Raw genomic sequence first — 26,726 nt, forward strand, 5'->3', positions numbered from 1 at the left:
GTCTGTCCTGTGCGCATGTGTTATGACAAACAATGAACGCTACAGCGTTCTTAGTACACCTCTCTTCAATCTTTCTGTCCTGCGGTCAGTTAAAGGCTGGAAATTCAGTACTATCGGCAAAAAAGTTTTGTGCGACGCGAGTGGGCTGACAAAAAAATGATTTAAATGCAGTCACGTAATTAAGTGACCCTGCAATATGCTGGAATATCCATGACGTCCATCCATCGTAAGTGAACTGACCAGTAGGGTGTGATAGCCCACTTTACACTGGGTATAAAAATGCATAACGTGCTCCTAACGACGAGAACCCTTCTTAAGCTTTTTGTCTGTTTTTGTCTGTACGATTCTATTAAGCTTTTGAGAGGAACCCGCGGGCGAAAGCCCGGGCACGCTTCTCTATTTTTTTCTTTCCGCATGGTTCCTGAATACTTCAAAAGCACTGGCACCAACAGCGAAGTGCACTCCACTGCCTCTCATCGTGAGCTGTGTACAAAGACGGCAGCTGCAGTTCGACAACTCCACTGACGACGCCAAGGCAAGCTGCACGTGAGTTGACACAGTTGAACACTGCAAACGCTTCCTAGCTCACTTTCACATTTCAGACCTCGAGTTAACATGCATCGATTTGTGTTTGTGCAATAAATTTAGGCTGTTGCCGTTAAAGATAAGCGATTCAAAGTAATAACGGCTACAACAGCTACAGGCATGGTTCAGTTTCGCAGCCGTGCAGTACATTTTTGTAGCAAAATTTATTCAGCGCCAAGAAGCGGGAACAATGGCCGGAAACTCTGATTGGGGCAGCAACAATAATAATTAGCGCAAACAAAAGTAGCATTTGGTTGTGCTTCCGATAGTGGCACCGTAAGCAAATAAGCATGCAACAAGTACATGCAGGGCTCGCAATTAGCCTTTGTTTCTGCCAACACTCATTAATGTCACCCATTAATATCTCGCTGGTGATGAAAACGCTCTTCAGGCATCCCATTTGCTAATACTCAGCTTCCGCGCTTCACGGAGCTTATTAATACGGCTTGGCCACGAAGAAAATATGGATGCAGGAAGTGGCTTGTGAAATATCAGCGGGAAAGCAGTGGGTCTCTCTGGCTTACACAGCGGTGAACACTTTTCAAACACTAGGTATCTAATTGCGAAAACAAAGGAAGCACTTGAAACACTTTTAACCAACTTAAAAGCGAATCCTGCGACGCTACTGCACGCTTTTGCATATTCTTTGCAATGGTTTAGCGGCATAATATGAACAAACCAGCCTTGGAACGTACTGCCGTGAGCCAGGGAGACTCCACCCATGCCCCAGGCTCACATGATCTCCGTTGTGCTCATGAGGTGGTTGTATCTCGAGCGCTCATCTTGAACATTACTTCGCAACCTGCACGCAAAACAGCGGCAACATCCTTTTCAGTTCTCAATACGAATATACATGCAGACACCTCAGAGAACAATCCAGTTGACAAGTGCGCGTACACTATGCTATGCTAATCAGGTCATGGCTTAGTGGAGAGCTAGGACAGGTTGTTATGAAACAGTTAACATATAATAAAGAGAACTGGTTGACTTCAAGAACAAGGAAGTAAACTTTCTTGTATAATTGTTAAGGTAATGCAGTGAGCATTAAAATCAATGACAAAAAACGCGCTACTGCGCCCATTCGCGTGCAGACTGTACAAAGAAAGGGTTATTCAAAAAGTGATCTTGCCGATGTCATATTTGTTCACTGAAATGTTATTAAGCAAACTGCTCCGTGGTGCGATGGGTTGACATGCTGTATAGACGGTCTTTGAAACTGTTTGTAGCAGACAAGAGTTTTTACAATGCAGAATGTGCACCTTGAACGCTGATGGCAAATTGGTAAATTGGTTTTGGAGGTTGGTTGGTTGGTTTATGGTTTATGGGGTTTAACGTCCCAAAGCGACTAAGGCTATGAGAGACGCCGTAGTGGAGGGCTCCGGAAATTTCGACCACCTGGGGTTCTTTAACGGTTTTTGAGGAAAGGAAACGGCGCAGTATCTGTCTCACATACCTCGGCGGACACCTGAACCGCGCTGTGAGGGAAGAGAGGAAGTTGGGAGTTGAAGTTGAAAGTTTATTGAGGAATAGAATCAAAGTTGAAATTGTGTACAGCAATTGACTGAATGTATACAACAATTGTATATAATTGTTGTAAAGAAGAAAGAGAGAAAGAGGTGCCGTAGTGGAGGTCTCCGGATTAATTTCGACCATCTGGGGATCTTTAACGTACACTGACATCGCACAGCACACGGGCGCCTCTTGCGTTTCGCCTCTATCGAAACGCGGCTGCCGTGGTCGGGTTCGAACCCGGGTACTCCAGCTCGGTAGACGAGCGGCTTAACCACTGAGCCACCGCGGCGGGTAACGCAGATGCGTACAGTAGCTGAAACAGTTGGAGGGTGCTTCACTTTAACCTCTCTCTGTCTTTGTTAGCGTAGTGGAAATTCTGTCTTCACACATTGTCGTCTGCTACAGGACTTTGTTCATAGCGTGACTGACAGGATGCTTCTCTAGATTTTTCTCACCCCCCCAAAAAAAATAATTGTTGAACGACCGTTTCGTTTAAACTATGTTCGACTGAGCATGCCTTTATCCGCAATCGCAGCGATCTGGGAGCTGGTCTCGTCAGTTGCCTTACTGCTCCAGATGTTAAGTGCCCCAAGAACCGGAAGAGGGCCGCCTACGCAAGGAAGACTTTGGCCACCTTGATGGAGATCCGGGGCTGTGATGCCGATGATGGAAGCCCGTCCACGCAATACGGCGGCCAGCCTCAAGGTGGTGAGTGCACCAGTGTGAACAACGCATGAAAGGCGATTACTTAGCACAGGCGTTTTGAAAAGATAATGAATAATTTAATTTATTTTTCATTGTTAATCTGCCGCCTTCTGAACGGTCTTTCTTGATACACGATTCAATGGTGCTGTTCAAATATTCCGCCCGTTCGGCAGCGATTGCTGAGCGGTGCCAGCTGTCTCAGCGAGCTGCCCCGCACGGGACGCTGGTTTGGGAGTAGGAATTCAAAAAATTGGAGGCACACTTAAGTTCCGTCTAAGGATATGGCATTGCTTAATGGGTTAATGTTCATATGTAGAGAACTGGTCATTATCTAACTCCTGGCTCAGTGGTGCGCTCGGTTTAGCGACGCGCCACTGCCCTGATGCCACCAATGGGGCTTGTGCAACCCATGTTCCTCAGCTTGAGCAACTTTTCGGGGCCAGTTATTAATTAACCGGCCAAGGTGCGCAATTTCCTTACAATCCGGCGAGCAGGTTGCGATGATGCCAAAAGGTCACGTGACCAAGGTGGCCCACTTGCTTCCTAAGTTGCTTCTCTGAGGGCTGTTATTGGATTTTTTTGCTCACGGCTTACGACGTCGACGACGTCAACGGATTTTCTGCGACACGAGCTCCTAGTGGCATTTTATTGCGAGAAGACGGTAAAACGACCTGCATGGAACGGTCTGCATAGGACGTTCCACCATCTGGCTGCGCAGGATTAGAACGGTCTTTGCTGAACAGCAAAATAGGGTAGTTTTGATCTGTACTATGCAGTCGGGGAAGGAGATATCGAAGAAAGGCAAAGTGATGTTCATTACGGGACGCTATCTACAGGCTTTGCGTGTTATTAAACCAAGGGAGGCTCAGGGCTTTCGTACACAGTTTGGTAGGCGGTGCACTGGGAGGTCACTGTTGGTAGATGACTATATAATAACGTGCTAGGTGCAATGGATCATAAATGAATGAATGAAAAATATTTACTAAGACCTTTGGGTGAAGCCCCTAGTACAGGAAGCCTGCGGTGACTGCAGCAGTTCTCGCCTGGTCAACCAGGCATCGCTGCTCTTCCAGGTTTGAGCTACAGAAACCCTCCTCCCTCTACTTTTGTGAAGTCGACGAGCTGTGTCAGTGAGATCAAAGCGGGTTAACTGTTTCCAGAAAAGCGCGGACGATTGGTGTGTAGAGTAAATAAAAAGGCGAACACCCCGTACCTTCATCTTCCGGAGTTTTATAGGCGTAGGTCACAAATAGAACACGTTGTCTAAGTTCGTGTGATCAGATGCAACTTTCATCCACATCACTTTACTGAGGCTGCGGTTTGTGTGCACAGTGAGTCCACTGGTAGTGGTTGGTCTAAGCCTCACAGGCGATCTAATTCTTCCAAGACGTCAGCCGTGAACTGGGGACTGAGGGAAGTGATTATAACCCATGGAGCGGCGCATCGAAGAATGATGCCACTGAGCATAAAGCACGAGACTTCAGCAGCCGTAGCAGAAAAGAGAACGGCAGGTTCCATTTATCTTCTCGATAGCCAACGCACATGGTGATCCAGCGGTCCATTCTCAAGAACTCGAAATTGGGCCGAGGAGGTTGACTACGACTATTCGAAAGACGCCGATACAGGTCTGTCCGATTAACAAAGGTCCGCATATGGAGCGGTGCATGCTTTAAGGCGATGACATTAGTGGCTGCTTCGGATGTATTGTTTCGTCTGTAGAGGCGCTGAAGGACACTGTACAGCGTATGAATGAAGCCAAGGTGACCCGGCAAAACGTCATCAGGCATGGCGCGCAGGACATTAATGTGGATACTTTCCAGAATGACCATAAGCAGGCGAGCATCATAGGTGGTAATTTTAAAAACAGGCTGTTTTGAACTGAGAAAGGCGTGTAACATATAGCCGTGTGAGCAGTTTCAATATAGGGTCTCAATAGATAAGCCTTGAATTCCTCCTCTTCGTCAGTTGAGGCTTAAAGAGAAAACGCTAGAAACGATCTGCATCAATGTGGCCAATCGCCAGTTGAGGCTGACAAAGCAAAACTCGAGAAACACTCTGCATCACTGCAGCCAACAAGACTGTTCTATACTCTTCGGCAACTTTTTCTTGCAATGCAGCGGAAGTTACGGAGCCGAATCGCGAGCTGTCTTCCTTCGTAGCGAAACATAGTCCTGGAATACACCTATTAGTTTTCTTCAGAACATCGCATTGGCTCAATGTTCATTATTTAATTAGGGAATATCTGTAACACAACTGCCAAAATACAAAGTGGAAAGCTAGGGAAAGTGTTTTTTTTATCACAATGAGTTTGTTGACATTACTAGTTACAAGAGCGCTCCATAGATGGCGCCCGCTGCTGCAGTGATGGTGTGAAGTTACCACGGAGACAGCAATGTGCCAGGCAGCCGCACCGCCGTGCGGCCGAGCGATACTGTTACAACCCTGTAGTCTTAAAGTCATATTCTCTCGAGCGCAAGGCCCAAAGCGCAAGGCGACCAGACGGCCAGAATGTTAAGTGGAGAAAGACTAATTCTGGACACATGGGCACTAACCAATTAGCTATCGCGTCATAGCGTCAAGTATGGGCGCGGGCAGCGGTAGGGCGGCGTCTGCCTTCACGAAGTTAGCACGCACAACAAAAGGAGCGCGGCGCGGATATATAGAGCCACGAAGACGTAGAAGATCCATCTGCATGGCATCTGGTTATTTGGTCGTCCTCTACTCAAAATTCAAGAGGCCCGTGTCCTGTGCGATGTCAGTGCACGTTAAAGAACCCAAGGTGGTCGAAATTTCCATAGACCTTCATTACAGCGTCCCTTATAATCTCAGTCGCTTTTGGACGTTCAACCCCCATAAATCATAACAAAAAAACAGTTATTAGTACATTCTTAGACCTAAAGAAATCATTGGATACGGTTGGCCATCAATTAATGCTAACTAAGCTGGCCTACTATGTTATTGTGAGGGTGACACTCTCCAGGGCTACGCTGCTTTCCAGATTTCAAGGCGTGCACAATTTTTGCCAGCTTTGATTTAGTAGCGGCCTCACCAGTTGCATAAGAAGCAACTGGAGGATGCAGAGGGGAGAGTTGCGACGTAGCTTTGAGATAGCTTGGTAGGTCACTTTGGCATGGCTTGCAGACGTGCGCTTGTTTGACAAGACGATAGCGGTGGTCAGTTCTATTGGTCATTTCTATCGTGAAGGGTGGGTAGAACGCATGCGTCGCCGCCTGTGGGGACCTCACCAGACCATCTGCACAGAATGTTGATGGCCTCAGCCCCGCTGACAGAAGTCTGCATTATTCATGGGAACATATTTTTAAAGTTTTCTTTCTTGCAGACAGAGTGCGGCGGAAGGGTGGAGCTGTTGGGCGGTATGCGCATGCCTCTAACGGTTTGCCATATTTTGGGTACTGCTTGATACACATTCAACTTTGAATAAGTCTCGCCAGTTTTGTCGACTCAGCTTAGTGATGTATCGCAGAATTCGTCTCGTCGCTGTGTCCGCTGGCAGCCGCGACAGTCTTCAAGGCTTTTTGTGCAGGGAGCTTTCCTGTCTGCTCGCCGGCGAATAGCACTGATCGCAAATGTCTCGTCATTTGGCGGTGAGCTGCCATTTGTACCGGAAATTCGCGTACTTGTTTCCAAGTAGAGCGTGACCGTATGCGTAACGGATATAAGTAGTTTAAGGGGATGCGCGATCGCAGACGTAGGGTGTGGATACATGCGCCGTAGCGTGGTGGAAGCGATCAAGAAATCCGCGAAAAGGGCAAGGAATAAAAATAAACTAGCAATCGCCGCGCTACTTCTCGCCGAATTCAAGATTTGCGCAACAAGCGTAAAAGGTCTGAATTTTTTTGGGTTATTTTCTTCTCGGCAGGCATAGCAGGTGGTCAGGAAGACGCTGATGGCGACAAGTGCTGGTACAAGCAGCTCAAGCGATGCAACGAGAGGCAGATCAACGACATTCAGACGAAGATGACAAGATTACTTGACAGGAAGATGCTGCCAGACGAAAACTTCTTCGCCGGAATATGCAGGTATATGCGCGCCACACAACCGCCCCTGCGTAAACTCTACAGATGGAACTGCGTAGCCAAACAAGTCTGCGATGATGAAAGTGCGGTGTTCTGCCGTGGGTTGCTACGTTTAACGAAGGAGAACGTTTACACTAGGCGCTTACGATGGAGTTCCTGAGGGAAAACTACGTCCTGAAAAGGCTGCATGGTAGTGAGAAGGTATAGTTGGCGGGTTCTTAATTCTTCAACAGAGACGAGAACTGAATCCACATCTAGCGTTTTCTGCTCGGAATATACTATTCCGCTGCAGTACAGGCTCGTGTCAAATTTGAGAATGAAAAAAAGCAAGAATATCTTGAAAAAAAGCATTGTGATACAGGTACAGGTGTGCATCTTGCTCCAAGAGCCCCTATCTCACACTTAATAAATGCCGCTGAAGCCATCAACAGAGTTTAAAGTCTCCTGGAGGAGAAAGCAGCTCGTATTGAAATTTCCGCTGACGCTTTTGAGAGCCGCACTAGACGGCTTAGAATCAAGTCCCCGGGCTGTTTACTTTTGACAAACGCTGTACTTAACGAAACCGTAACATCACTCATGAAGACCACACATCGTCGCACGAAGGCTGCCTCTTCAATGGATAATGTGATCTCTAAAATCTAGGTTAAAACCCACATCATAATTCACTAGTCCCTGCAATATGGATATGGTGGTGGCGCCAGCATTCAGAAAGAAGATTAAAGGGACAGAACACTGAATTTTATGGACACAAATTTTCCCGAACTAACGGCTAAGGTGCTATATTTGTAAAGGTTTCATTGTAAACGCTGTAGCAAACTTTTCTGGGAATTTTTAAATCAGTGCATGCGGCATTTTTTATGTAATCATAATGCTGGAAACCATGATCAGCGAGCGTGATGGAGATTGCGCGTTGGTAAAATTGCTGCAGAAAAAACTAACGTAAACCTCACCCGCCAGACAGTAATTAGGTATTTTTTGTTATATTGAGCAGCCTTCACTTCAGTTTCCATGCCCAAAGCTGTTATGACATGCTTTGTCGACAAAAGTTTTATTAGACCGTGGTCGCCTCTCCATCCAAAAAATTAAAAAGTGTGGTGCCATCTAGTTACAACCGCGAAAAGCGCATGACCGATGGTGCACAGGGAGCGGTGCTTTTCACCGATTGGCGAACTGGAGACAGTGTATATACGTGGTGGACTAGTGTGACAACGGCGGGTTTTGGCACAAGATTCCCTTTATGCGATTTTGAATGCCGCATTAAAATTATAAATCCTCATTTCTTTGATGCAGCAGTGCTGAGGAAGGATCTTTTCATTTCCGTCATAATCTCATGCACGTATTGGTCAGTACTGGTTCTGTAGCTTTAATGCTGAGCCTGCATACTTGTAAAACCGCAATTACAAACAGAATGCCAAATTTAAAAGAGTAGTTTCTGTACAAGGATTTGAATAAAAGGAATTGTGTTCGGCATAAGCAGGTTATTTTATATGAAATGACTTCTCGAAGTAAAAAAAAAGCACCGAAACTTCACTTCATTGCGCAATGTGAAGGAATAGAAGGTGCCCCATTTTTACAGCTGAGCACTTCCCAGCGCCCAGTCTAGTCATATAACAATTTTCCACTAATGACGCAGTAGGGACTTATTACCCAGGACTTCTTGAGCAGGAGAGCACGAAAACCTGAAATTCCGGTTAGGGAATACCGATATAATATTGCCGCGAATCTTTGTAGCGTTTGTTTGTAGTGTTTGTTTGTTCATGCTTCAAGGCTGCCGACACGCCGCTTTATCGCTTCGTTTGTGACGCAAGACGCGCCTAGATTTATCTGGATTGATCGCACCTAGGCGGAGCCGCTTCTACTTTGCGCCAGAATGTTTTAGTAACTTTCCAAGCTTTATCTCGAATCTTCGCTATCAACTTTATAAAGAGCACGGCCGACAGCGGCGGGCATTCTGTTTGACGACCGCCGAGCACGCTTATTGCTACGCCGCCGCCGAGTGATTCAGTTCTTTGCGGGCGCAAGTCAGCCCGAATAAAGAGTTCCGTTTCCAAGACATCCTCGCTGTGTTCCTGTTCGCCCAACTGCACTCACCACTACGTGACAATATTTAAGCAAACGTAATGACGGCTTTGAGCATTTTGTTGCCGAAGAGCTCATCCCTTTACAGTGGAGTTCTCGACAGATACGCAGCGCCTGATTTACATGTGCTCCGATCGATTCATGACGCTTTATAAAAGTGAATAGCCTTTTCCCAACACGAATGGTGCTCGGGAATATTGACTGCTTCGCCACACGCAAAATTCATGGGCTTAAAAGGTCACTCATGAAAGCCGTACCTAATTTTTCATTCTAATAGAAATCATTTCTTGAGAGTGCCGCCGCGGTGGCTCAGCGGTTATGGTGCTCGGCTGATGACCCGGCCGCGGCGGTTGAATTTCTTTGGAGGAGAAATTTGAGGCCCGTGTACTGTGCGATGTCAGTGCACGTTAAAGAACCCCAGGTGGTCGAAATTTCCGGAGCCCTCCACTACGGCGTCTCTCATAGCCTTAGTCGCTTTGGGACGTTAAACCCCATTAACCAAACCAAACCATTTCTTGAGACTTCATGGCTATATCGATGTTTCGTCGCAGCAAGGGTAGCATCTATTGCTAAGAAATTTGGAGAAGAATAAGAATAGTTTCTTCACTCACTACTTAATCGCTTCAAGTACTATATGTCCGTACGAAGACGAATCCGTGATCACCTGCTTAAAGTGCATGGCGGTGAATCCTAGCTGCAGAGTTTCTAAAAAAAAGCATCTTGACGGCATCGTGGTTTATTTTTGAAAACGGCTGGTGATGATGATAAGTGTATTTCAATTTTCCCATAAATTGTAGCATATAAAATGTTCTTTCCCAACGCAGGCAGAGTCTTTATCACTAAAATGCAGCCACCACGGTAAGGGATAAATAGAATTTTTCCTAAGCGTCCTTTTAAAATAATCTTTGAAAAAGAATTTCCATGGTGGCACGTGCTGGCTCTAAGGATTCCAAGGTCGAATAATCGCTGTAATTATCGTACCCCGGCATGCAGATATCAGTGCATATGCGGCTGAAAAGTAACGCTACTGGCGAGGGGAATTTACATATGAAAGTCACGGGGGAGCGCGAGTCATGGGACTTGTGACATTTCCTGCAATTCCAGCAGCTGAAACCTTAAGCGTGCGCGTCTGGCCGCTCTTGTTCACACTTAAATTTCTTTCCCCTGTCGTGTGGTCAGGAAGACTCGGACAGCGTGCCACCAGCACAGCACGGTGGAGTCGTGTGTGGCGCACGAGCAGGATGCCATCCGGCGGCTGGAGGAAGCCATGAACGAGGCGCAAGCTCTGCTCTGCAAGGACGACAAGGGGCTGCTCAGGAGTGAGTCCGCATGCTTTCTACTGTCGTATCTGTATGGGAATATTTATGCAGCCAGTGAATGTACAGGAAGTAATTTCAAGAATGAAAAATTTAAAGAACAGCAGCAGTAGGGATATCGACGAAATTCAAATAAAACCAGTAAAGTATATCGCAGATGTCATAGCACCAGTTCTAACGCAAATTTTTAATCAATTTCTGATGACATTGACATTTCTGGTGAAAACTCAAAACGCGAAAGTACTAGTGCTTTTTAAAAAGGGAAGCCGACATAGCTGCTCGTTTTCTGTTTGCACTTTGGTATTATTGCTCAATTTGTGTTCTGTTCTGTATCCACTCCTGCTTGGGCCGCACGGCCTGCAGTATGCCATAAATAAATAAAATAAATAAAATAAAATGGGTAATTACTGCCCGGTGTCTATCGTACCTATATTTTCTAAGCCTCATGAAAAAATAATACACTGTAGGCTTGAAAATTTTGCTCATCACTGCGAAATAGTAACGAAACACCAGTTTGGGTTTAGGAAGAATATGTCTGCAGAATCAGCTCTGCTTCACCAGAAAGAGTATATTTTAAGACAGTTTTAAAGAAAGGCAATAGAAGTCGCCGTATTGATCGATTTTTTCAAAGCATATGACCTGGTGGATCATGAGGTGCTACTGCAGAAGATGAACTCGCGATCACGAGTGCTGCCACTGCCTTGTGGTGTTCCACAAGGCAGCATATTGGGCCCCTTGCTACTTAACCTCTATATTAATGACATTGTTAACATTAACCAGAACGACAAATTTATTATATGCGCAGATGATACCAGGATATTTTTTTCTGGTAATAACATCGATAAACTCATTACTGATTGTAATAAAACCATAGTCTAACTGCAGCAATGGTCCTTATCGAAATGCATGAGGAGGAAAGAAAATAAAACAAAAGCAGGTGTCTTCCGGCGGAAAAATTAACCTGTTCCTCCTCATGCCAATATTTTTTTAAAATTCTCGTTCTGCTGACATTGTTGACCATTTCAAATATCTCGGTGTGGTATTCAGTGTCAATCTGTCTTGAGAATCTCATGTGAGTTTTGTATTAGCCAAACTTGCTCGAATCATATGTGTAGTTGGTCATCTACGATACGTGCTTTAAACTAAAACAAAAATATTGGTCTATAATTCTCTTTTCTATCCACACGTCAACTACTGCCAACCTGTCTGGGCCATAACTACTTTCTCAAACGCACAAAAAGTATTCCATATCCAAAAACGGTATCTGCGCCACCTGTACAATGCTGGTTGTAATGCAACCACTGCAGAATGTTTTCACAGTGCTCATGTTATTATAGCTCACAAGCTATGCCGCTACCGTTTGAGTGCTCGGTTTAAATATGAAGTGAAAAAAAAAATATTCATAGCCTAGATGTAGATGACTTGAACAGTTAGAAAGAAATGAGAAATGTTATAATACTAGATGTGGAGAAAACTGGAAGGTTGCACTACCACGCTTGAATTCTGGTATGGAGTCACTGAATTTTGAATTATTTGCTTGTTCCACTGTTAAACTTAGACACCTGTTAGCTCATTGACTAACCTCATTTTATCTATTCTGGTGTTTTCTAGCTGAACACTTTTTCTTTTCTTCTGCATTGATCAAGTGTCTTGATATGTTTATCGCTTGTTCGGTCTTTGATGCTGACGGTGCTTGTTTTATCTGGCTCAGGACTTTTTCTTTTATCCTGCATTAATCAAGTGTCTTGATTTGTTTACCGCTTGTTCATTTGTGGGGCTTTCTAGACGCTGCCTTATGTATGGGACTGCGGACTTGTCAAGCCGTCAAGTGGCAGCTTTTTTCCGTAGCCCCTCCACCTGCAGCACCTGATGGAAAGCAAATATTTGATTGGATTTGATTTGATCTAGCGCTGAAGAGCTCGACCAACACCTTCAGGGTAACTTGATCGCTTTCTCTCGAATGGGACCGTAGCCTTATAAGAATTCAGCGGCTTGTACTGCGGAAGCAACGAAAGAGGTGGGAAATATTACTATTTTTATGGTTCTTATGTAGAAACGAAAATGAATTAAGCAACTACGTTGCACCCTAACTGCCACGTTAGGGTGCAACGTTTTAGGAAATGGTATCGAAATGATCGTTTAGTACCCGTGCTGTACTCAACAAAACACATGACAAGCTGCACTCATGATCCTGAAATGATGGGTGGCGCATGACGAGTCTCTCGTCCAAGTCCAGCAGGATGTTAAACGAAAGATGAGTTCACATAACAAAATAAAGGACAGTATACCACCAATTGGAGCCGAAACCACGCCCTCCTCATTTCGCTTGAACAGCTGCACCATCAAAACTACCACTGAGGCGTCCTCCCTAAGGTATTGTGGTGTGTGGGTATTCACAGTGTGACATACACGCACGACTTGAGCTGTTTCTTATGTAACATTTTCGGTTGCTGCTACGACTTTGGTGAGCCTAAACAGGTTGCTAACTATTACAGTCCGAAGCGGACGCTGTCGTTTACCGTCTGAGATCACTCGCGCACTTCCTGGAGCGTAGAGTTGGAAGTAAACGTTTAAGGGATGTGACTCAGAGGGAAAATGATTTCCATTCAGTCAGGCACGCCAATTGCTTCGAGTGGGTGTTAGAATAATTAGACTCGCACACTCCACCCGATGGTATATGTGCTTGGCCGCAGGGGTGCGAGCCAGCGCTACACTAAACGTGTCACTAAGCTTAACTGACCAGTGAACTCTTGCTTCCGTGTACGTCCCATTCCACACAAACCTCATAGCTTTGCGAGGAATGGGCTCAGTGGTATTTTCTTGTTCAAGAAAATTTTGTGTGCACTGTGTTGACAGTTTCTGTTCCGTTATATATTTGTATTGTGCAGACCTTCTGCTCAGCTACAAATGGTGGGATATCAAACTCTTCACAAAGTGCTCAGTGGACATTCAAGTGAACTCTCTTACGGATTTCCTGTATAACAGACAAAGGATTCGCAGTGACTGCAGGTGAGAGCGCCTTTATTAAATCTTGAGGTATATTGAGTGGAGAGTACATTAGAAAGGAAGAATTTCCAGAAGCAAATTTTCAGCCGTCACTGGTTTGGTTTAGTTTACGGGGTTTAACGTCCCAAAAAGACTATGGCTATGAGAGACGCCTTAGTGAAGGAATCCGGAAATTTCTACCACCTGGAGTTCTTTAACGTGCACTGACATCGCACAGTACGCGGGCCTCTAGAATTTCTCCTCCAAAGAAATTCAACCGCCGTGGCCGGGATCGAACCCGCGTCTTTCGGGTCAGCAGCGAGAAGCATAACCACTGAGCCACCGAGGCGGCTCCGCCGTCATTCATTAGATACAAAAGATAAAGAAGTAGAGCAGATAAGTGCTGCTTTTTTTGCTTACTTCCCTCGAAATTTACGGGGTCATGGTTATTGCCTGAAATGGAGCGAACAGTTGATTCAATTCATATATAAATAGACGGTTTGAGTTAGATAAAGCTCGCACAGGTAGCAATAACGAACATTTTCAAATTCAGCATGAAGACCGTACTAGCGCGGTACTCTAGTAAGATGAGAGTTTGGGCTTGTGGTAAAGCATGTCAAACAAAAATAGCGCAGGGGCAGAATAGGGACAATGTAAAAGAAAAGAGGGGTGGTTTTTTTTTATGCACCGTCGCGCTCAATATGACGTGCAACACACGAGCGTTTGCCACAGTGCTCTCCGGACGCAGGGTAGTGCCAACAAGCGGCACGCTTGAAAACAAAGTGGAAAGGATTCTGCTGTTCCACCAGTCAGCCACATCCCCCGCGTCATATGACCTACACAATCTGAGATGAACTGCGACAGGCGCCTGCATTGCGACACAAATGTCGCTGCGCTATCGTTGGCGATGCGATAACGCTATGCTCCTCTCAAGACTAGACGACAGAGGAGAGAAGGGTCACTGCTAGAAGAGCAAAATCCTTTTCATTTGATTTGCAAGCGCACCGCTTGCCGGCCCCACCGTGATTGCGGTAAGCGCTCCGGCCAAGCTTCCCGGCGATCCAAGTCCTATTAAACAGTTTTATCTGAGCGTTTTTACGGCCAGCGGGGCGGAGCGGACGAACGGATACACCAGCGGAGAGGCGAGCAAAAAAAGTTTGAGCTGGGCGGATCGCCAATCTTCTCCAGCGGAGTAGAGTCGCTTGCTCTGCTGCTCCACCTATCGGTCACAATTCGAGTTAGAGTGAAAAGAATATCAATTAAGGGTCCTAATAATGTACTGAAACTGTTTACTAAAGGTAGATTCTGTGTTTTTAGTTAATTATTTGGTAAGTGTTGCGTTTTAGATGTACGAAAGGGGCTGCCATCTTGAATACCCATACACGCCTGTGCGCTCTTACGAATGCTCGCGGGCTGCCTATCGCTCCGCTGGAAAGGGCTTCACAGCGGGCGTAAGCTTCACGCCTTAAAAACGCCGGCCGCCAAGCGACGTGCGCATGCGAAGTGCCACCCGCGCTCGTCCGCTCCTCTCCGCTGGCCGTAAAAAAGCTCAGCTAAAACTGTCTATTGAGAGCGATAGTACAGTGCAGAAACTGTGAAGATTGTGTACCTATCTATGAATCATGCAATGTCTTCACTAACAGCCCTAGCAAAGCTACCCGTCAAATCACTAAAGCAGAAGCCATAGGCAGCTTAGGTGACTTGTGCATCGCGAAACAGTCTGTTTGACTATCTCGAAAGGGACTAGATTATATGAGAAATTATTGAAATTGTTTGTCCTCCTGCGCCGACGCAATGCACCGCCACATCGTGTATATACGAGGGGGGACCCAAAAGAAACCGGACTGAGAGCGCGCCGCCATTCGTAGACGCAGTAGAGAGTTCTACCGCTAGATGGGGTTAGTAGAGACTTCACGAAACAACTCTGCAGACGGCATAAATTTTCAGGCAAAAATATGAGCGTAGCGTTGTGTTTCGCTTGCAGTTATTTTGTTCCGCCTGCGAAATCTTTATGGCAAATTTAAAAGAACAGAGAGTGTGTTTGAAGTTTTGTTTCCTGGTTGAAAAATCGGCAACGGAAGCTTACCAAATGTTGCAACACGCTTTTAAAGAGGATGCTATGAGCCGCACACAAGTTTTCCAGTGGTTTAGGCGCTTGAAATGTGGTGAGATGAGTGTCTAAGACCATGCTCGTTCTGGGCGTCCTTCAACGTCTCGAAACGATGAAAACGTTGAAAATTCTGTAAAAAAAATGAACAAAGATAGTCGTTTCACGATCGACCAGATTTCAAAAGAGACTGGGGTGAGTTGGAGCTGCTGACAGCGAATTTTGACGGAGCAGTTGTAAATGAGACGTGTTCCCGCTAAATTTCTTCCTCGCATTCTCAGACAGGATCAAAAGAACATTCGACTAAATTTGAGTAGGGATTTAAAAAAAGAGATTGAAAGTGATCCAAACTTCTTGACTAAAGTCATTACAGGTGATGAGAGTTGGTGTTAGGGGTATGACCCAGAAACTAAGCAAGCGTCAAGCCAGTGGAAGTCTCCCAACTCTCCGAGACCAAAAAAAAAAGCAAGGCAGTTGAAGTCGAATGTGAAGGCAATGATCATTGTCTTTTGTGATGTTCGTGGAATTGTGCACCAAGAATTTGTTCCCCCTGGCCAGACAGTTAACCAGCACTTTTATTTCGAAGCTTTAAGACGTCTGCAAGAGGATGTGCGGAGGAAACGCAAGGAACGTTGGCGATCAGGTGACTGGTTCCTTCATGACGACAACGCCCCCGCACACACGGCCTTACGAGTGACCCACTATTTGGCCTCTCGTGGATCGACTGTCGTTCCGCACCCTCCCTATTCACCAGACCTAGCCCCGTGCGACTTTTTCTCTTTCCGAGAATGAAGAAAAGTCTAAAAGGGAAGCGTTTTGGTGATGTGGAGGCCGTACAAACAGCTTCGCAAAGGGCACTGGACGATATCAGAGTTGAAGAGTTCCAGAGATGCTTCAAACATTGGGAAAAAAGACTTCGCAAGTACATCGCATTTCATGGAGAGTACTTTGAGGGTGACTGAAGGAATTTTGTGCAAGAGTTAATAAATAACGTTTTTATACAAAAAATCCGGTTTTTTTTGGGGTCCCCCCTCGTATAGCGCCCTGTGGTTCACAATAAACTGTTGGAAGTTCGGCCATATGTGTCGTTGGTTGACCCTGTTCTGCCCCAGCGCAATGTTTGTTTAGCACGGTAGGCATATTACGGAGCTCCACTCCCCGATTTAACTCCCATCTCGCGTCCTGGAATACGGGAGGTTTCTTGCTGCTGTCATCGTGGTTTTCGGGTGTAGCGACTCAGATAAGCAAGTTTCACTCAGTTACAGTAGGCTAACCAACAAAGTTAAAAAAATGATGGTCGATTTCCATAGTTCAGCTAGATGCAAATTAGTTGCGCCAGCACTTCAGTTCTGGTGTTAGATCCCATTGTTGACGGATGTAGGTTGTTCAGACAGCAATATTGGGTTGCTGATATAGTCGAATGGTTCAGAGAGAGAGAGAGAAAACTTTATTTACAGAGGAATTCGGGGCACGCCCCAGGGTCCCCGCACGACCCACTGCACTCAAGTGTTTATGTTCCGAAGGTCCATAACACTGGCAGCACGGCCGGTGGCGATGGTCTGCACGGCCGGGTCCTCCGAGCGCAGCAGGGTCTCCCAGTCCTCCCAGGTCTTGAGGTTCTCTAGGTCCCGCGGGGGAGGTTCCGCCGGGCAGAGGGAAATGATGTGGAGGGAAGAGGCGACGGGTTCTGGGCATAGAGTGCATGCCGGAGTGGGGAAGGAGGGATGATAATGGGCTAGGGTAAGGGGTGAAGGAAGTGTGTGTGTCTGTAGTCTGCGCCAGAGTGTTGCGTGTTTGTTATCTAGGGAGGGGTGGGGCGGGGGGTAGAGCTGGCGTAAGGCTCTGTGCGCCTGGGTCAGTTCACTGAATGAGTGCATGCGCTCCTTCGTGAATCCCCGATCAGAGGCCACCTGAGCCCAGTTTAAAGAACCTCGGGCTAAAAGGTTGGCGGCCTCGTTTCCGGGATTCCCGGAGTGCGCGGGCACCCATATCAGCTCCACTTGGCGGGGCGGGGGGGCATCGGGCGAGTCCAGTATGCCAAAAGCAGGGACATGGACTCGGCCTCGAGCAAAATTTAGAATCGCAGTTTTAGAATCGCTTAAAATGTACCGGGCTTCCGTGCGGGTTATAGCAAGGGCAATGGCGGCTTCCTCTGCAGCCTCTGTACTCCATTTTCATAGCTCACTGGGAGCCTTCATACCCCACCTGGTGCAGCGGTTAATCGATGCTCCACTGCCCAGCGATGGAAGGTGCTGCCATCAGCGAGGCTTATGAGACACAGGCTGCACTTCCTGATCAGCTTTTCACGACCAGTCATTAATTGAATTGTCAACGGGGGGGAAATCCGATTGTGCGGCCTGCCCGTGCACCCCCCCCCCCCCCCCCAAATACGGACCGGTGCGGTTTCGGCTGTTAGCTTTTGTTTTGGTGCAACGCACAGCGGTGAGTGGAGCCGCCGGAACCCACTCTTGGGTTTGGGAATCCCCAGGAAAGGTTCGGCAGACTTTCCGCGACATTGTGAGCTTGACGCGCCCACGATGCCCGTTGCCCAAAGTGGGAGGGCAGGTCCGAGATGGGAGACGGACTGGGCACGTGGAATCCGACTCAAAAGCAGAACTGGTGACCAGTACGACTTGTTTGCTTTTGGCGTGGTTGCCCAGGTAGACGCGGTCGGGACTTAATCGTTTTGCCGTTGGTGTTCGCGCCTCGGAAGACGCGGTTCTGACTTGGTCGTTCTGCCGAGCGACGATATCGCCCAGGTAGACGTGGTCGTTCCAAATTCGCAAAAACGAAAGTCACACGGTTGCCTCTCGGTACGAGGGCGTACCACCCAGCCGCGGACGCGTTGGTTTCCGATTCCGAAGAGCTCGGTGCCTCGCGGGGGCATGCGGCTGGGCGAACCAAGCTTTGGTTTTGGGGAAGCCGCCTTTAGGCCCGAAAACACGAAAAGTGATGGAGTAAGTAACACACTCGGGAGGCCAGTAACCTCCGAAGCGCGGGAAAGCCCGGCGACTATCTGAGTAACGGTTAGTAGACCTGGCGAAATCGCAGAGAACCAACGTGCTACCTTGTGGTAGCATGTGATGATAACTGCGGACATCAACCGAGACTTCACCCATGAAGACGTGGGAGAATGGAGTGGAGTTTCACATACTATGCCAGGGGCGATCGTTGGTGGGCACGAACGCCGCGAAAACCGTGAAAGGATAACTGTTGTGTGTGCGAGTACTGCTGGAGTAAGAGCCGAAGCACCGAACGAGTGGTGTGAAAAATCCATCATCTTAGTACTGTGGGACAGTCGGGGTGGCGAACCTGGCTAGGGGGAGGGGATCCTAGTCGAGCCCCTGTAGGTGTTCCTTGTCTCAGACGGTCGGAGAGGCCCGCAAAACGTTCTCTGTGGTGTGGGAGTTCGCTCGACGCCGAGGGCCCACTATTGGTGGACTGAGTGTTCGCCCTTCAAGGAGGCCCGAAAAGGAACTCATGATCAAATGAAATCTGGTCAGAATCCCTGCTGTCCCCAATCCCACCTAATTGCCACAACCCAAACCAATTTCCAATTTCCCATTCCTACAGCCCATCCCAGCCCTCTACTTCCCAGGGGAGACTTGAGGAGTCTCCCCGGGCCCGCTCCCCCGGCTGTGCGTCGCTACAGTAGAGCTCCCCTATTGATTTCTTTCCACCTGCGGGTGGCAAAATCTCAATTGCCCTCGGGCCAAATCAATTGTATCTTACTGTATCAGGCACGTATATGACGGTGCGTCTCTGTCGCTGACATGTGCGGTGCGAGCTGCCTGTTATCACTTGCGGGCTATATAATCGGCACGCTTCAATAAACGCACGTTCTTCTTGTTCTGGACATCATGCTGTCGCCACGTTCTTTCCGACACGGATACATGGTGTCAGAAGTGGCTAAGACGATCTAGCTACACCGTCGGCGGACGAAGCATGGAACGGCTGGTCGCACCGGAACCGCTGCGTATGGCAGGGAGTGTCTCGGCATTATGGAAGCGTTTCAAGCAGAAATTTGAGATTTTCCTTCAAGCGTCGGCAGTCAAGGGACAACCGAGAAGTGAGGCTTCGAAAGCTGCGCTCCTGCTGAGCATCGCCGGTGACGAGGCACTCGATGTGTTCAACAATTTTAAGTTCGGGCGAGAACAAGGATGACTACAGCACCTTGATACGAAAGTTCGACGCCTACTGCACAGAGGTGAGCAATGAGGTGCATGAGCGGTATCTTTTTCGCAAGAGGAACCAAGCGGAAGGAGAGCCATTCGAAAAATTTGTACGTGACCTGAAGAAGCAAGCTTCACAATGTAACTTTGGGACGTTACACGACTCAATGGTAAGAGACCAAATCGTATTTGGTACCAACAGTCCTAGATTACGGGAGAAGGTGCTTCAAGAAAAAGGATTGACGTTAGCAAAAGCGGAGGAGATGTGCAAAATTGCAGAATCAGTAGCACAACAAAAAGAGGAGTGGCGTAAAGAAGAGAGTTGTGTGGATTTTGTTTCAAGGCGGCGCACAGAGTTGCAGCATGCACAGAGTAAAGAACCCAAGTGCGACGGGGAGCAATGGCCGTGTAGAAAGTGTAATCGCAAGCACAAACCGAAGCAATGCCCAGCATTTGGTAAAAGGTGCTACGTGTGTGGTAGGTTTCAACATTTTGCTATCTGCTGTAGGAAGTCAAAAGAAGTGAGCGAAGTAGACACACTTCCGGAGAACGACTTTGACGTACTAGACGTAGGAATTAAAAGTGGCACGAATGAGTGGACAGTAAATGCGGTCAGGAAATTGCCTTCAAAATAGACACAGGGGCGCAAGCGAGCCTCTTACTGTTTTCAGTCTATCGAAAACTGCCATCAGCTGGAGCACTAACTCCGACGAGCACAGTACTACGGGCATATAACGGCGGCGTTATTACGTGCTTTGGGACAGTGTCGGAAACTGTACGCGTTGGAAATTCCAACTCGGTAGTGAAACTTTTCATTGTGAAAAACGGTCGTCAGCCTATACTCGGAATGGACGCCAGTGAAGCTTTGGGACTGGTTCAGCGTGCCGTGAATGTTATAAGTTTTGACTACCGCTCCCGTGCTCGCAATCTTTGACGCTCGAAGGGACACAAAGATTACATGCGACGCTTCGCGGAACGAGGTAGGGGCGGCCCTTCTGCAACGTCATTCTGATGAATGGCGACCCGTGGCATACGCGTATCGTGTTTTAACACAAGCAGAGCAGAGGAATGCTCAAATTGAAAAGGAGGCTCTTGGCATTTGCTTTGGTTGCGAAAAGTTCCATCAGTTTGTCTACGGGCGACAACTGCTAATAGAAACTGACCATAAGCCACTCTTATCAATTGCGGAAAAAGGCAATCGATGACATGCCACCTCGACTGCAAAGATTTTATTTGCGCTTGTTTATGTACGACTTCTTTTTGCAATACATTCCCGGCAAGAACTTGGTTCTAGCTGATATGTTATCACGATCCACGGCTGATGGCAACAGCAGCAGCCGCCAAGACACTGGCATGGATGAAGTGGAAATTCACGCAGTCGAATCCCTGGGTTATATGGTGACGCCAACGACGCAGCGCGAACTGCAGAGAGGAACGGCGTGCGACGACTGTCTGCAAGCCGTGGTGCAAAGTCTTTCAAGGGGCCAACTAGTGGAGGGTGAACTCAAGCCTTTTACACAAGACCTTTCTGTGGTTAATGGAATGCTTTTTAAAGGCTCCAAAGTGGTCGTACCAAAGAGCATGCGAAAGAAAAGTCTGTCTAGAATTCATGCGGGACACCTTGGCATGCAAAAATGTAAAGAGAGGGCACGTCGTCTTGTTTTCTGGCCGGGCCTTAACAGTGAGATTGTTTCTCTGGCAGCTAGCTGTCCAACCTGCAGGAAATTCGCTTACGCGCACGCAAAAGAACCGCGCCTCATGCGGCCAACTCCCCGATGTGCATGGTATCGGGTGGGAGTGGACATCTTTTTCTTTGCTGCAGACTCGTACCTGGTTGCTTACGATGCATTTTCTAACTTCCAAGAGGTGCAGCAACTTCAGGACACTAGTGCAAGGGCTACAACTGCTGCACTCAGCGCTATCTTCGCAAGATATGGCGTGCCACTAGAAGTGTGCACGGACAATGGTCCTCAATTTTCGAGCCACGAGTCTGCCGTGTTTGCACAAAACTATGTCTTTAGACATGTGACTTCGAGTCCCCATTACCCTCAGTCAAATGGTCTGGCTGAAAAAGGTGTGCAGGTGGTCTTGAAGAAAACCCAGGATTCCGGGGACGATTTCTGGCAAGGCCTGCTGGCCTATCGGTCAACACCACTCGAAGACGGCCGATCCCCGGGGGAACTTTTGCAAGGGAGACGCCTGCGAGCCAACCTTCCCGAATTTGAAGAAGTGCCGCGCAGCAAGGTAGAGAAGCATCGCCAGAAAACGCAGGGCAAACCGTTGCCGAAGCTTTCTCGAGGCGACGTGGCAAGGCTGCGAGGAACTACAACGTGGGCCCGGAAAGCGAGGGTAGTAAGCGCTCCGGCTCCAAGGTCGTACCAGCTTCTAACGGAAGATGGACGAGTTCTGCGACGTAACCGGCGACATCTCGTAGTGACGCGAGAGCGGTATGCCGAGACGAGCAGTGACGACGGTGGCGACACAAGTAGGCCAATCGACAACCCCCGGGTACCTGCTTCGCCTTCGTCACCTGGTACCTGCCTCGCAGGCCTCGGGAGGGCCACAAAGGACTGCTGGGGAACCACCGTGCGCGGCCAATACAGCGGGAAGCTCGCTTCAGGGTGCCGTGCAGCCACCTGCAATAAGGAGATCTTACCGGAACAGGAGGGCCCCGCAACGCCTTTGCAATAACGAGGAATTTAATCAGTGTTTGTTCCCGCGAAAAGATGTATCAGGCACGTATATGACGGTGCGTCTCTGTCGCTGACATGCGCGGTGCGAACTGCCTGTTATCACTTGCGGGCTATATAATCGGCACGCTTCAATAAACGCACGTTCTTCTTGTTCTGGACATCATGCTGTCGCCACGTTCTTTCCAACACGGATACAATTACTATTGGGCTTATACCCGCGATACATCAGTGGTTCGGGAGAGGAAAATTTTTTTATTCATTTATTATGCCGCGAATTACACTTTGTCAACTGCCACGGTGACCAGTGGCAAGTGGGCAGCATTCGAGGTTCATATGCGCTAATCGGTTCGGCCGGGAGTTGAAAGAAAGCGCGGCTTCCGTTTTTCAGCGTAATTCACACGACGTTATGAAGCTTGTCATATGCGTCTTTTCTTGTTGGGATCTTGCTCCCGAATTCGGACTCATGAGATTGTCATCATTCCTCGGCATGCATTCTGCTAACGTCAGAGAGCAATTATCGCCGCAGAAACGGGAGCCGCGCTTTCCTTCGACTGCCGCCCGTACCAACTGGTGCTTATCTTGGAACCAAGCACAACGCAAAGCTCTGTCCTGGGCCGCACGAAAGGCGCGAAGCGAGTGATGTTTTTTACAAAGCGGGGATGACAGTGCTGTAATCGCCGTGCATTCGGGCGCATGGAGCGCGCTTTCACGTGGTATTTTTTAAACTACGCGGGCTTTCCTTTTCTCCGAATGAAAACAGCCACGCTGTCTACCTCGTTGGAAGCGCATGGGTTGGACAATATTTGTAGAGCTCCAAAACTTTCCTGTTGACGCCTTAACGTTTCAAGCTATATTTAAGAAAGTTGATTTATTTTATCTGGATAATTATTTAAGTAGTATGAGCGCCCCGCCGCGTTGGCTACGTGGTTACGGCACTCGGCTGCTGACCCAAAAAAGAGGCCCTTGCGTGTACCGTGCGATGTTAGCGCCGTTAAAGAACCCCACGTGGTCGAAATTTCCGGAGCCCTTCACTATGGAGGCTCTCATAGCCTGAGTTGCTTTGGGACGTTAAACCCCAATAAACCAAACCAAACCAATCAAGTAGTATAAGCGAAAAAATGGTACTGTAAGTTTAGGTAAACTCTAACAGAATCCACGCGATTTCAGTTCTGAAGAACGCTTAGGTTTTTGTTTTTTTAATCTTGGTCCAAGTTAGCTGCGACGCTCTGCATGTATATACGCACACCTGGGCAGGTTGTCCACAACCCAGCGGCCAGCTTGCGACAAAACAGGCATCAGTCAAAAAAGATAGGGCTAAAAAGTACAGGGCACGGCCACACTAAGTGCTAACGCCATAAAAAATGTAAAACTTGAAAAGCCTGGGTCGCACAAGTATTGATGGCGCCAGAGTGCAGTTACAGTATTTGGAGTCTAGCAAAATGATGAGGCAGGCGCTTCTAGTCGAATAAGGGTTGAGGCACAAGCAGTAGTGTGCAAGCACATGAAAGAGTTGATGCTGTCGCAAGGCTTAGCTTATGGCTAAAATTTTTTGCAATGCAACGCTGTATGGTGCTAATAACAACAAACACAAAACTTAGTGACACACCGGTCCTTCTTCAACCAAGTCCATCCCTCTTACCTTGACGGCCTAGGGGCAGCGTGCCTCACTCGAGACTTAATGGACTGGGTTCAATTCTCAATTTACTCCGATTTTTTTTTTAAGCGCAATAATTTTCTACATTTTATTACAAAGTCGTAACGACGTTTGAGACATGTTTACCTTACGGATATCAATTATTGACCAGTGGGAATTTTGTTGTCACACGACAGGGATTTGCGCGGAACGCAGTTTCGTTCTTACCAACCTGAGGTTGCCGCCGAACGTGTACTCTAACCCTATCACATTAAACGTGGTGATCGCTGTGTGGCAGGTGCACCACCATTCGTTATAACGAACTAGCTAGCCTCAGTCAGCGTCCTAGATTACTCATACGCAAAAAAAAACCTTTGGGAAATTGTTATAGCAACCTCAAAATATGTCGCGTAAAGGAAGAAATACCTAATGGAGCATTCTTCAGCTAAATCAGCGAGCAAGAGGTAGATACACGTGGGGTTGTAATTTAATTTGAATGCTGGTTTTTGAGAAAAGGAAACGGCGCAGTATCTGTCTCATATCTCTGTAGACACCTGAACCGCGCCGTAATGGAAGGGGTGAACGAGGGAGTGAGTGAAGCAAGAAAGAAAGAGGTGCGATAGTGGAGGGCTCCGGAATAATTTCGACCACCTGGAGATCTTTAACGTGAACAGACACCGCACAGCGCACGGGCGCCTTTTGCGCTTCGCCTTCATCGAAACGCGGCCGCCGCGGTCGGTCGATCGAGGTTGTAATTTCAGGCGAAAATTCCATGCAAGCGCACTCGTGGTTACACAATCATATTGTGATGATGGTAGTGTTTTTAGAGCAGGGCGACATTCGTATAATAACGCCGGTTTAGTAGATAGAATGCAATCTTGCAACCTTGTACATGGACGCATAAAGACCTTTGAGTATCGGGTCCCTATGTTTAAGAAATTTGGAGACGAAAGCGCTTGTTTGAGACCTATGAAGCCCAAAAGAAATGCCCTTCGTGAACATGTGATCGCAGCGCCATACAGTATAGACGGATGTTTCTGAGGATCCGCCTCGACATTTGTTTAAGTGATATGTTATTTTTCCACTAGGGCTCTCATGTCTCTGCAGGATAAAAGACAACGATTTCATCCCGATTTAGTACGATAAACGGGTAAACACAAGGGAAGGTGGAGGCGTATGTCAAAAGGCGTTGTGTATCGAGATACGTAGTTGAAATAAATGATTTCGTTGTTAGCCATAATGGGGGTATTGTACATGTATAATAGTCTAGTGAAGTAAATGTTAGGATAACAAGCCCAAAGAGCATTGTTTGTGTGAGTATTCCAGTATAAATTCGCTATTACCCTAATAGCCCGTACTTTTTAGTTTGTTTACGTTGTGCTTGGTAGTTTTCCCCTGAGGTACTGGGTCAGTAATGACAGAAAGAGTGCCTTGGAGTGAGTTACGAACGCAGCCCAAATGCAAATAGAAAACGACACCCAGGTATTTTATACTATGCACAATTTAAATCGTATAGTTCCCTACATTTAGGGTTTAGTTTGCTTCGCTTGTTTTCTTTTCCTCGAAATAGTATTGCCATCCTCTTTTTATAATTCACCTTATGATAGTTACTACGAGCACTTGATTTCCAAAAAGAAAAACAAAATGTCACAGATATGTGAGACGCACCTTTGGCACCAAGAAGTGCGGTATTTTAATCAAAATTTCAGAAGTAAAGAAATGCTAACTGACTACTATACCGGAATTATGGTTCCTTGCTTTGCAGGCTCCTTAAGTCCAGACTGTTTCGCTGCCTGGATGAGAGCTACGCAGCGGCCGTTGAGGCTGATCCAAAGCCAGACGTGGATGGCGTCCGAAAAGTGCTGGCGATCTTCCTGGACAGGATGACGTGCGTCAACGCCGGAGACTTGGTCGTCGACGATGCGACCAGCGGACCCGATGACACAGGCGACACTGATTATCCCGCTGAAGAGGCCGGAGGGAACACAACGGACGATAATGCCTCCGCCATGCCCGTGATGTCAGGAGATGCGGAAAATGGCGCCACTGATCCTGCAATCCGGACGTCGGCTCTCGTGGGCTTCGCTTCATTGATGATGTCGATGACACGGTACCTAACGCGAAGCTGAATAAAATAATTGCTGAAGAATCTGCGTTTTTGTAGCACATTTTTTAGGTTATTTCTCGTTCCCACTCTGGTAAGATCGGTGATGGCACTGCAAATATTTGCAGGGAAGGATTTGGGTTTATATTTCACAAAAAACTTCTTAATGTAAACGTCAGCGGCGGAGTACGAAAGCTCCTGAGTTGCTACATTTTATTCGTAAAATTACAGCTGTATTGAAATGGTCGCGCTACCTTGACCATCGCAAGCCTTAAGCAGTAGACATTGATAGCATTTAAAAAGAATTTGGGTTGTAACATTTTCGAGGCTAAATGTGCGCAGTTGGCCCGCAATGAGCAGTCAAACGGGTGCGACTGGTTCTTAGTATGCGCATGCATATTATTAAGACTTTTATTCATGCCTATATTATTCCACCGTTACCATATCGTATCGCAGGGGGCCTCTTTTGCCGGCGCAGAACAAGAAAAACTGCATGACAGTAACTCCAGCAGCCGCCATCAAGAGTGTCGGCTTGCTAGTACAGAAACGACGAAGTAAGAGCGCGGAAGGACAAGTTAGGTTTCACGCTTATCTTTTTACTCACCAAATCGGAGAAAGTTGCGCGTTACTATTTAATAAGGTTATATTTTTTTTTCGGGGGGGTTTAACGTCCCCAAGCGGCTCAGGCTATGAGAGACGCCGTAGTGAAGTGCTCCGGAAAATTCGACCACCTGGGGTTCTTTAACGTTCACTGACATCGCACAGTACACGGGCCTCTAGAATTTCGCCTCTACAGAA

At 47.4% G+C, this 26,726-nt stretch overlaps 1 protein-coding gene across 1 annotated transcript in view; it reads left to right on the forward strand.

Moving 5' to 3' along the window:
* Window positions 1–25,956, forward strand: part of LOC149344127 (uncharacterized) — a 40,804-nt gene extending 14,848 nt beyond the window's left edge. Inside the window, exons 5-10 of the mRNA XM_089546157.1 lie at window positions 438–546; window positions 2,633–2,805; window positions 6,683–6,842; window positions 10,098–10,237; window positions 13,123–13,243; window positions 25,590–25,956. Coding sequence (XP_089402283.1) covers window positions 438–546; window positions 2,633–2,805; window positions 6,683–6,842; window positions 10,098–10,237; window positions 13,123–13,243; window positions 25,590–25,953 — 1,067 coding nt within the window. The 3' untranslated portion in view covers window positions 25,954–25,956. The remainder of the gene's footprint in view (window positions 1–437; window positions 547–2,632; window positions 2,806–6,682; window positions 6,843–10,097; window positions 10,238–13,122; window positions 13,244–25,589) is intronic.
* The last annotated feature ends 770 nt before the right edge of the window (window positions 25,957–26,726 follow it).

Source organism: Amblyomma mixtum, chromosome 5 (genome assembly GCF_055824585.1).
Source record: "Amblyomma mixtum isolate Tamu chromosome 5, ASM5582458v1, whole genome shotgun sequence".
In the NCBI taxonomy this organism is placed as follows: Eukaryota; Metazoa; Arthropoda; class Arachnida; order Ixodida; family Ixodidae; genus Amblyomma; species Amblyomma mixtum.